Source organism: Ostrea edulis, chromosome 9, assembly GCF_947568905.1.
Source record: "Ostrea edulis chromosome 9, xbOstEdul1.1, whole genome shotgun sequence".
In the NCBI taxonomy this organism is placed as follows: Eukaryota; Metazoa; Mollusca; class Bivalvia; order Ostreida; family Ostreidae; genus Ostrea; species Ostrea edulis.
Genome location: NC_079172.1, coordinates 64,317,794 through 64,330,443, shown reverse-complemented (window position 1 = coordinate 64,330,443; position 12,650 = coordinate 64,317,794). Strand labels below are relative to the sequence as shown.

Below are 12,650 nucleotides of genomic sequence, written 5' to 3'. Positions count from 1 at the left end.
GGGCCATAACAACCACCTGCGTATCATGAAAAATTGTCGATCTGCATATATAAGTATCATGGTATCTTCATGATTAATTCTCAAAGTGATAATACAGATGCTCTCATAAATACAAAAACATCATCCCATGTAAATCGAATATAAACCCTGTATCTTTTGTTACCTGTTCAATTGAACCCCCTGAAATATATCTAGTTTGCAGTCACCTGCTTTACATTTCTATAGATCCTCAGAGTCACTTCCAAGGTCAAAGCAGAGGGTCATGTGGAAATCACTTTGTCCATCTGTCATCTGGTAATCGTACTTTCATACTTAGTCTATTGGCTCTAACTTAATTAATTGATATGCTCCATTTTACCATAAAACTAATAGGGTCTGTCAATTGTGCTCAGATGCATTATGCAATGAAGCATCATAAATATCATGCCATTAATTAATTATCCTTACCTTTGTGTTTTGATCTAGAGGTGGAATGAATGTTTGATCTAGGATGTGATCAAGAATGGCATGAAAAACCTTTTCCTTGCTCTCATGATGAAGATTTCCAACATTCTCTGGTAGCACTTGATGAGTGGGTTTGTCATGGAGACTTTCCATTCCAAACAAGTTCATGGTCAAAGCAAGCAGATAAGATGTTCCAATGGTGTCTATAAACTGGTCATGGGCCTGGAAATATACGTACATGAAATAAATAAAGTATGGAAAAAAGAACATACTAATCAGATGCATACTAATAATACAGACTCGTCATAATTACCTCAAAACGCACTTTGACTTTCCCATTTACATTACTTTTCTGGATTAGTATCTTCAGGTTAGCCAAGGTGCATCTGTCCTTTGGCAAAGAAAGCTTTAAGAATTTCTTGCACAGTTTCTGTTAAAATGAATTGATTTTTTCAATTGGTCAAGATGTTCAAAAATGTGGTATTGATATGATGAAACATAAAAATATTGTGATTGACCAAAATTATTAACATGATAATGACAGAAATTACTTAAGGGCGAAATCAAAAGATTGATGTCGGTTAAAAGTCTAATTCAAATAGTTAGATGAAGGGGTAAAAACTCATGTGAGTTTCTGCCATCCAACATTGATTACACTTCAGTGGAAAAAGAAAAAAGACAAGTGACTCATAAAAACCACATAATATTACATCTTAATGAACATAAAATAGTTTAATGTACACTTTCATTTGTGAATGAACAGTAGAAAAAGTATACAGAGTGTTAATCATACTCATATGCTTTTACTTGTTAATCGACAAGTTTCAACAGTCATCATATTTAGTTTAAAGGTGGGGGGGGGGGGGGTGGTCCTTGATGAAAAACTATGTGAATTTAGTTTTCTGTCGGACATTGAATAATTTATCTATCCCCTAATACCTCGAGAAAATCCTGCATAGTATGGAACATCTCAACTACTATTGGCTCAAGACAATCAAAACGTTCCTTTGGATGATGGGCTCCCAGTCTTAAGGATTTTGCTCCTTGGAGTTGAACTCTTGTGAGTTGATCCCCACCAACAGGAATTTGAAAATTCTCCAATTCTCCTCCTATCAATTTAGAGTGCACATATATATTTTAATATATAACAACATGAACACAAAAATTTCCATTAAAATAGATAACAGTGGATGGAGTTTTAAGAACTATAAGAGCTCTGCGAGATGGGGCACATCTCATAACAAGTGTTTATAAGCTTTCTCCATGAAGTCCTGTGGTGACTTGGACCTTTCGCCTACACATGAATGGACCAGTTACTATATCCCTTCTCGCAATTAATTGTGAGGGGATGATCGACTGTATGGGTGTGATACAGCGTGGGGGTGATTAGAAAGTAATTAATCTTTGATGATGAGAAATGTTTTGTAGTTCGTAAGTATTACCCCTTCCAGCCTTAGAATAAAGTCTTGAAGTGACTTGAATATATTCATCCATGATTTCAATGCAGTCGGAGTAGCTTGCTTCATTCTTTAACATGATGGGCAAGGTGGATATTGAAGACTTCTCTGACATCTCTGCCTGCTATTCATGAGGAATATGTTCAGGTACCAGTTTCTTCATCCACTTAAATTCATCAATGTAACAAATTATCTTTCTTGCTAACAATGTTTTCAAACAGGTCTTAAAAGTAGTAATCTCATATGATGAAGGAATGAAAGCATCTGCAGTAAGGTTATGAACACTTCTGAGTGGTCCATCTTCAGGAATAGTTCTGACATTAACTCTGTCAGCAACCCAATTTGAGGCAAAGAAATGAAAATATTTGGATTTATTTTCAACTCGAATGTCATTTGACTCAACCCTAATGTCCAGATTATCGCCATTTAATTTTCCATCCATCCCACTTGATATGGCTTGAATCAAACTGTGATCCCATGTATCCGCATATTCTGTCAAGAGTCTGTGCTTGGAATTGTCTGACAGTGTGAGATTAATCTTATTCAAAATGGACAGAAACTGAAAAAAGGTAAAACACATTAAAATATTCTTGTGTGTTTACTATAATTGCAACTTTTTGATACATCGATTAAATATGGTAAACTTTACTACATTAACTATAATTAACTATGGTAAAAACTCTAATATATTGAATTACATGTACTACAGTAAACACTATTTTACACTGATTTACCATGATTAAAACTTCGATATGTTGTTTGTTATGAGCACATATATTATTTCCGGTGTAGCATAATATTTTGATACCATGAAATATTGAACCTGCAGGGTTCAATATATAGCATAATAATTTAAACACGGGTTCACTTTTTCGCTGCGATATAAAGACCCCCCCCTATAAAATATTTAACCCGGGGTTCATAATATGGCTAATGACTCCAATTGCCATGTTTAAATTAATTTTAAGACCAGAAAGATCCTCAACATGGGCTACTCAATGTGTGCACTCATATAAACATTGTGTTGCTTAATAATGAAACCATCAATGAGAAAACAATAGACAGTGGGTATAGCTGACAACCCCTCCCTTAAAGAGTCCGTGAAGTCAAAGTCAAAGTTTTGATTAATTGGTGTAGAATAACACGAAAGTCAATATCCCAAAATTTGACAGTCAATATAGCGGCGATAAGGAAATTATTCCCGTTCAAAGTTGTCGATTTTCGCACCTGATTAAAACCAATCAAGGCAACTTCCGGTTGTACTATTATTAGCAAAATACTTGCGTGACGTCACTTTACATCAGCTTTGAAATGGCAACTGTAAACGATAACAGCGTAACCTCGGATTCTTCGTCGGATATTGACCTACACATGTCATTTGAGATATCATCCTTCGAAGAAGAACACGAGGAACATCAGCAGGACATAGTCCCATATCGGTTTGAACCTGAAGCGACTGATCTTAGCGAATCGGATGGTTCAAGCGAAGACGAAGTCGACGACCAGCACAGACTAGAAATTACAGATTGGTACAACTTTCCCTATCTTTTATTTGTTACCCATGTAATTAAATTGATAAAATATATCTATAAACTTTATAACTTCACAGCTTATGCGTGTAGAAAAAAAATAATTGTATCCACGCTATTGAAAACGTTTGGCCATTGATCAGGTCCAGCAGTTTCTTCATTTAGCTCTCATTATAAACGTAATTATAATAGCTTGATTAAGCTAGATTAGATTGAATTTGTTAAGTGTAGTGGCGTAGCCAAGAAGTCGCATGACAATTTTGAACGTGTTTTTACTTTGAAGTGACCACAACACTGTCCTGATTAGAGTTCATAACAAAAAGTCAATCATTTTAAGAATGTTAATGAAAAGAAAATTTCTTCTGTGTTGTTAACTGTCCACTACCCTGTGTGCGTTGAAACATACATGTAGATAACAGGGTTTTGACAAAATATGAGGAAATGGGTATATATTATAGTATAATAGTACCCATTTGCTCATACTGTGTCAAAACCCCGTGGATAAGTATGATGACTTTACAATTTGGAATTCGATCGCCAATCCATTATTATTTTGATCCTTGTTAACTTTTATTTTATTCTGATGATTGGATAAATGTTGCTCAACAACTTTTAAAATAATCCTCAACAATCAAAATACTGAAGGATCAGTTTAAGAATTATTTTTTTGTTTACAATGTGTTGTATTGACATCAAGGAAATTGCTAAATAAAGAGAATGCTGCACCTGGTAATCATGTAATTAAGCTGCCATGTAATATTTTACCTGCTTTTCTATTTGTCTTCAGGAAATTAATTCATAGCAAATACTTCATTAACTAATGATTCAGTAATACATGTTGATAATGCAATTACAATTTTAGGTGCAATTGTGGATCATGCACACCCATGCCCACAGCATTAGAAAGCAAATGCTGCTCTGAAATTCCACAGATTGTCGAGAAAATTGAGTCTTATAGTGATGATTTAACCTGCATTACAAGACATCCTGGATTCCAGACTGTTTGTCTAGACGTCTTTGTCCTGGAGACTGCATACTACCAGTATCGTTCTCAGTATGGAGATATACAGAACAGCATGAATGAGTAAGAATGACGTTTTATTATCAATAATTATTAGGAATTCAACAAAAGTGGTGTATTCAGTTGTGTAACAATTTATACATTTTTATCATAGGAGAAACAGATATACCGCATATCGTCAACTAGCTCGTTGGTGTTGGGGCTACTTAGGAAAGAGTGTTCGAGTTCCCCTCCCCTCCTGTGCAGTAACAAAGATCCGTGAGACATTCAGCTCAGAGGAGTATCACGGATATCAAGACCCAGAATGAGTAAGCATAATTTGACTCAAAGTAAAACATTTTTTAAAAAGTTTAAAAAAAGCAATATTTCTCATGATGAAAAAAATATTTATAATATTATACAAAAGTTAAAAACATAAGCAAGAAAAAGAACACTAAAAATAAAAAACATCTGTAAAGATATCTATTTTTTTAATTAGAATAATTTAAATCAATGAAAGCATCAGCTACAAAATAAATCCTGCACCCAGGAATGGGACGTGGGCCCTGCTTACATGTTTCCATGTCTTTAATGACTATACAAGGGGAATTATTTACACTATAGCTACATACTATGACACTAAAAATAAAGCAATCTAATACTAAGTTATTTACATATGCAATATACTACACAACTATATACATGATGGACGTGATAAAGTTTTGTTCATCGCACATGTTCATCACACTTCTCTTCTATACTGGTGTCTCTTTCCTCCTAAAACGAGATCTGAAATGCTGCACTGCCTCACTTTTTTCAGGATGCACAAAGTTACTGCAAAGTGGTGGTGGCTGTATTTCTGGCAAGCAGGAGACAGGTGGTTGATGGGGTGATGTAGCATCAACTGAAGCTTCCATGGATGCGAATGTCTCAGTCATCAATGAAGTTACATACCCTGAAATGAAGTCAATATGCAATAACTGTGTCATATGAGAATCTTAATTTCTACTCTTCTAGGTGCTCATTGTTTTCCATAAATTCAAATTAAATTTTTTAAATTCTTTATACTGTTTCTATTTTATTGGTATATATATATATAGACTTTATTTAGGCATTCCCATTAGTCAAGAGAGGGAGAGAGAAAAAGAGGAGAGGAAAGGAGTATTGTTGTAGTACCATATGTTGAATCTACAGTTCTCTTTCGCACACTGTACTCTCCATGCTTAAACTTGGGAAAGCTGATCTTGAACTGCATGTTCCCTTCCTTTGTAGCAGCCTGCACTCTTGACGTATTTTCATTGAAATGAAGAGCAGCAACGATCAACCTTAAAACAATATTGCTATAAAATTACTTATCTTAAACATGCTTTGGTCAATTCAACTTAATTAGTAGATTATCATACAGGAGCACAAAAAATATGGGGCAGATGGAAGGATTTTATTTTTTAATATATATTTCCCGAGATAGAAAAAATTAATGACAAAAGACATCACAGTGTTAATCAAGTTAAAATTCAAAGAATCCTTGGTAGAAGATACAAAACCAACATTCTGTGACTTTAATCATTCACTCATGTCACTGGGAAGCAAGTTTGTTTGAAATTGTAAATTTTGCGAAAATAAAAAAAAATATCAAGGTGACTCCCTTTTTTTGAGGGGCGGGAGGGGTTGTTGATCTATCAATTGATTTTATTTGGCCTTGCATAAAATATACAAGCAGCATGGGTTATTGAACATTCATGAAAATTCTGAAGCATAAACATACCTGCAGTACATGCCATAGTAAGAGAAGGCCACCATTTTGGGGGCAAAGTGGTTGACAGTACTATGGAATGCCTCTATCTGTGATGTCTGGTACAATGGGGATAGCTTGGGAATGTCCCTTTTCATCTGATTGGACAAGATGATGTCACTAATCTTCTCACTTGCTTTTGATCCTTTTTGAAAATGATATAAGAAAAAATTAGTAAAAATGAAATCAATAAACATTCGCAGTTTTTAATAAGGCTCAACACTTTTATAAAAACCATAATATGCTAACAAAAGAAAATGTTTAATTATCAACAGACCTATGCAAAGAACAAGAGGCCCACAGGCCTTAATGGGGCACCTAAGGATCATAGCCCATACGGGGTGCCTGAACCCATGAATTTCACAATACAGGTAGAAAGCTTTATGGACATCATAATCATGCCTTTAGTGTTTCTCAGTTCTGTATGGAAGTAGAAGAAGAAAAATGTCTAAGATTTAATACATTTTCACTGCGTGTCCATATTGACCCCCACCAAAGGGCCAGGAGTCATAAACTTCACAAGTTAGAGATTTTCATAGACGTTAAAATCATGCAATTAGTTTTTCGCGAATGTATATGGGAGTAGAGGAGATTTCCCAATATTTAATACATTTTCACTATATGGCCCCACCTTAGGACCTGAACCCCTGACCTAGGGATCATCAAATTTACAACTTAATGGGCTACCCAATCATTCTAAATATCTGTTATTTGCAATTTAGTATCAATAGCATGAAAGAGGATGTATTTTGAATGTTTAAAACTCTATACCAAATTTGGTCTTGTCCTGGAGTCAGAACCCCTACCCTGGGGATCATGAAAGTTAAAATTTTGGTAGAGGCTTTCCTGTTCTACATTACTACATTACTATGTATTTAGTTTTTCTCACACACATGTGGATATAAAGAAAATTTGTCAAATTTGGGCAGTTTTTGTCCTGCCCCTTAGACTCCAGGAGTGCAGGAATCCTTAAATTTACAATTTATGTCCACCTTGTTCAAAAAATGCTACATACCAAAGTTGAAAAGAATTGGCATGGTAGACATCAAAAAGTAAAAAATGTTCAATTGTTAACGCATGACGAAGGACGATGACCGCAGACCAATTGCAATAGGTCATTCGAGTAAACTTTGGTGATCTAAAATTTTAACAAGTGGTTCTACCTGGTTTTATCCACTTCTTCTTTCGTTCGTCGCCATAAAGCATGCCATGGGCACACGATGGGAATAGCTCATTGTGTCCCTCATGCTTGTTGTGAACATGGTTTTCAACGGATTCCCACTTTGCCCACATCAAGTCCCCATCCCCATTAGGTGTAGAGGCTGCTACCCAATATAGGTGATTTGTCAGGCTCCTGCTCCACTTCGATAGTTGTCCACATTCACTCTGTTTGGCGGCAGCCAGGACTTTTTTCTTTAAACCTACATTGAATAAACAGGACAAACTCAGATAATTCTCAATGCATATTTTCTACAGTTCTCTCCAAACTTCAAATAATTAAGCATGCATAGCTATGTGTCTAGTAAATGTCTGTAAATGTTGCGAGCATAAATCAGAGTGAACAATTAAAAATATTACCTTTAGCAACATGCCACACATCATAGTAATGAGTGGTCTCGGGTAAATTTTCCCTGATCCACTTCTGGATTTGTAGATGGCGGTCAGTCACGATCGTCCCTATCTCCAGATCGTTATTTTTTACCCAGTCAACAGCACGCTCGAGACCTCTTTTCTCCATACCATTACTATTTTTTACTTCATTACTCTACAAAATTGTATAACAATATAAATAAGGAGAAAAAGTAAACCACATCTCACACACAACATCAAGAACTTGAAATCACAAATACAACTTTCAAAATAAACTTCTTAAAATAGATGTTTAAATATCATACATAAAGACTAGTTAATGTCAAATCTTTCCTTTCATTCATTTATGCAAATACCTGAACTAGCTGGATGTCAATCACAATTCCTTTTTCAAGGTCAATAGTGCTGTAGGAGCCAAACTTGGCACAGTGACCAGGGGAGTCAGCTCGCCCATCTCCACCAACAAACAGTGGCTCCCCTCGTTCCACCGCTTGCCTGGCATACGTCTCCTGGTGTCTGTTCCACACACGAGCAATGACAGGAAACAGCACAGATGCCTGGTGGGAATAAAATGTTCTACTTGTTATGGTTGCAACTCCCATAAACTGCAGAACCCGCAGAACTTTAGCAGCAAGGGCTCCAGAGAACAGAATGCTGGCAGATAATCCGAGGTTTCCTACAGGAATGTTTCCAAGGGAGGGCTGGCTACTCCATTGCCAAGTAAATCCACAGAATTCACACTCTGCACTAATCCTGGCCATCGTCCCTATCACCTGATGAACAGTGGCTGTGGCGTGTCTATGGCACCTCTTGCAGCTACTGAATAGCTCCAACAACTTTGATCTGGACACTATAAACTTTTCTTCATCCAGTGGGTTGTAGGGCTTTTCATTGCTAAAACATTTCAAATTAAACTGATTATATAGCTTAGGTTTTCCTTAGTACTTCAACTGATAGGATTTTTCAGACACTTTTTTCAACAATAGATATATAATGTTGTTTTGTTTTAATAGAAAATAGTTCAGAATTACATAATCAATTTTTTTTAAAAATTTCTACAACTTCAATCTGAATTTACTTAGAATGCTAATTTCCCCCCCCCCCCCCCTCAACTAAACACTTGAATTCTCACAGAATGCAAAATAGAGCTTACTTATTATTATGGATATGAGAATCATCTGAACTGGCACAGCCACTAGATGGTTCATACAGTGAGGCAGCCTCACTCCCTACTTCCTCTATTGACTCTCCCCCACTTGACAAATCCAGGACAGGAACTGCTGCTGGTGGTACTTGTGGAGTGGGCAAGTCATCCCTGCCATTAAATTGTACACCAATGCTGCGAACACGTGGTTGGAGATTAACTTGCAGCCCTGGAGAGTAAAATGGCCATTAACAATCTGCCCAATTGTAAAAAGTGACTTTTTTTTGAGTAACAAAATACAAACAGGAGAGAATTGATTTGTATTAAAATTTCTATTTTATCTAAAACTTTTTATCGTGTTTCTGGGTTTTTTTAATTGTAACAAAAACATGAATAAACATTAACTGTACATAGAATCAATTCACTGATATAATATTATTGTCTGTAAACATTAAATTTGACCTTTCTCTTTATTCTTTGCAGCCACTTGGATCTTAACACTGCGTTTCCTAGGTTCTTCTGTCTGACAGGCCATTGATATGCTACTCTCTTCCTAAAATAGATATAAATATTGAGTATTCTGTAGAATATGCAAATGCTAACACTTTTAAAACAATTTTAACTAGTTTTACTGTTTCAGAAATGTTTGATTTATTAACCTACATTTGAAAACAGATTTCTGTTTTGACAATTTTCAAACATGATCTATAACCATTTCCAATCAATTGTTATAGAAATATGTGGAAATTGTTATTTGTGAAATTCTCCTACAGAGTTTAAACTTTAAGAATTATACCATTAGTCACGCGGGCTCCGGGATTTTGCTATTTCGGAACCCACCGAAGAATTTTGTAGCCCACCAACTCAAATAATGTAAAATAGTCTCACTATCAATATTAATATATATATATATATGTTTATCAGTGTTCATTCCATATCAACATCAAGCAAAGCATCCCAACCTCACTTTCCTCGAACCATGGACAGGGCTCGGAATTAACATATATGCTCGTCAGTCTGTGATTGGTTAAACGTCTGGCGGACTGACATTCATCTGTTTTAGTCAGTCCGATGGGACTGGTTAAATTTCTAAAGCATCATTTTGGAAAATGTATTTATGAATATGGATTATCACAATACCGAACCCGATATAAAATACTTTTTTGAAAAGAAAATGTACTGGCCATGTGGGTTACCAAGATTTCAATTGTACTCGCTCAACCCAAATTTCACTTGCATTTGGTGAGTGAACAGGTGTTAAGTTTAAACCCTGGTTTAAATTGATTTATGTAAACAGGAATACCTGAATGGGTGCTTGCTGACTCTCAACATGCTCTTGTAGGTCTTCCTCTACTGGTATTTCTGTATTGTTGTCACACAGCAACTCTGTCAGTATCTATAATGAACCAATGCAACAATTGTTACAAGTGTAACCACATCCTTGAGGAAATGCAGTACTAAGTCTAGGAAATTCTGGGTGGGGATCTGGACCCCCCCCCCCCCCCCGCGAATCCTCAATCTGAGCATGAAAGCAACAATGAAGCAAGAAACGTAGAAAACATAAGCATGCATCCCATCTCAATTTTTTTTGCCTAATGAAAAAAAAAATGTTTTACTTAGCACCATAGTCTAAATAAAGGAATAATGAATTGACAAGCAACTCATATAGATCCTTAGCTAAAAATTTACCTACACTCAAATTTTTGCAAGTATAGTAAATTAGTAATTAATTACGAAGATGAGATTCAACAAATAATCAGATAGGTATGCTATTTGCTTATGAGACAGGTACATTGTACCCACTGCACTTCTGTGTCACTGTCTCGCCTCACTGATGCGTGAAGTCCAGCAATTCATGAAGTCAAAATAAAGGACATCTTTGTATTTAACATGTTACTGTACATTGATTTATATTGTTTCATATGGTAAATGGAAATGATTGCATTAGACATTGGCTACTTTCAGCTAGACATGTACATTGTTTATAAAGTTATTAAGTTGAAACCTGCATCGCTGTGGGAATAATACTTCTGAGTGTGTTTGATTAAAAAAACAACAACAACGAAGAACAGAAAAGAAAATTACCATGTTTTTTGCGCGCTTTGCATATGCTCTTCGTTCGGGCGGGGGGGTCGTGAGCTGAGGAGACTGAAGAAAGGCGTCGTTGAGTTCATCCCTCTTCCGCTTAGGATATATCGATGGCACAGATCCCTTACGAAGACACTTATTCGCAGGAATGCCGAAGTCTTTCATCAGCGCAAAACGGGCCTCGTAGCAATCCTCGTTAAAATGTTCGCTACAAATCACTTTGTACTGCGATGGCTCAGGCCAGTCTGCCCTTGTTAGCTTTACAAAACGAACCCAGGCTGCTCGCTGACGCTGATCTTTTGGGAAAATATGTACCGAAACTCCATCTGCTTGTCTTTTGCTACAACCTGCCACAACGCACATCCGTCCTTTATTCTTACTAGCCATTTCGATGTTATAATCACTACCGAGCTCTACCAATTTTGCATTGAGAATGGCGCCAATGATGTTAGTTGGCGTCACTTCCGGTAGAGCCCGTTTTCGTTATCGTAAAGGTGTGGATTAGCAATATTTTGATATTTCGTGCAATAACTCGCATATTAAAAAGCACTGAGTGATCAGACTTGTTTTTTTCTGTTCTTTATTATATAAACAATATTTAAAGAAGCACTTTGAAAACGGCTTCACGGACACTTTAATAACACGTCCCTGTGTACACACAATACACAGGTGCTATATCCCTGTTACCTCAAGAGAGAGAGACTATTCTTATTTAATATTAATAACATGCCTCCTGGACTTTTTTTAACTTTTCTAATCAGATTGTACATTTAATACAAAAAATAAATATCTTATGGAATGGGATATATAAAGATTCCACTATTTGTGGTTAAACATTGTTATCATAGTATGTGATTAAGAATTTTGGGTTTAATACTTTTATTTACACGACAAGACATATATATATATATATATATATATATATATATAGCCATAATTTTTTAACCCCTCCTTCTTCATTACTGAAAGCTAATGGGCATTCAACATTTCACAGCCATAATAGCTTGATCCTCAACCCCAACCTACCAAACACAAAAAAATTAGGAAGTTCATTTCAACACCATAATATTTGGGTTCAATATTTTATATATTTTATAACCCGTGTTCACAATATCGTGGGGTTCAATACATTATATGACGACGGATTGATATATTACATTTTTGCATGCTTAGTCTGATATATGATATGAATTTTCGGACCAGTTGTTGATATCAGTTATTGTGACATCATTCATATTAGCGAAGTGCAGCATTGGCATATTCATAACAGACAATACAATTGTAAATACACATATCATTATACTCATTTCTTACCAAATCAAGCTGAATGTAAGAAAGGTATCTCCATTCTTTTATCAAATAGTGATGGAATGGCAACTCCGTTTACCTGATCAGGATATAGGGCTCACGTCAACGCCCAACAAAGCCAAACAATAGACTCTAGTAACGAAACACGTGCGACAATACAACTCAATCGTCTGAACGCTTGAATTGCCATAAATACAAGGTACCTGTTCATTGAAACATAAACAATCCAACGTGTCAATGTAAATCACAGTCATTTGGATGCTTAAGTTGTATTTACAAACAGTCATGTATAAATTAA

At 35.8% G+C, this 12,650-nt stretch overlaps 2 protein-coding genes across 3 annotated transcripts; one reads left to right on the top strand and one right to left on the bottom strand.

The window, feature by feature from the left end:
• Positions 1–4,155: 4,155 nt before the first annotated feature.
• On the top strand, positions 4,156–4,759 carry LOC130050285 (uncharacterized). The gene is made up of 2 exons (XM_056149897.1): positions 4,156–4,514; positions 4,606–4,759. Exons 1-2 carry the CDS (start codon positions 4,318–4,320, stop codon positions 4,757–4,759), a joined length of 351 nt encoding a protein of 116 aa, XP_056005872.1. The 5' UTR covers positions 4,156–4,317.
• Positions 4,511–11,634, bottom strand: LOC125659756 (uncharacterized). Of its 2 annotated transcripts, XM_048891529.2 has the most exons (10): positions 11,042–11,634; positions 10,260–10,352; positions 9,419–9,509; positions 8,966–9,185; positions 8,169–8,706; positions 7,801–7,987; positions 7,386–7,643; positions 6,196–6,367; positions 5,607–5,755; positions 4,511–5,385 (listed from the first exon to the last, which is right to left on the bottom strand). In XM_048891529.2, the coding sequence occupies exons 1-10, from the start codon at positions 11,429–11,431 to the stop codon at positions 5,186–5,188; spliced, it is 2,298 nt and encodes a 765-aa protein (XP_048747486.2). In that variant the 5' UTR covers positions 11,432–11,634; the 3' UTR covers positions 4,511–5,185. The 2 variants fall into 2 exon arrangements, with proteins under 2 accessions (XP_048747486.2, XP_048747487.2); XM_048891530.2 differs by lacking the exons at positions 10,260–10,352; positions 11,042–11,634 and adding an exon at positions 9,919–10,089.
• Between the last annotated feature and the right edge of the window lie 1,016 nt (positions 11,635–12,650).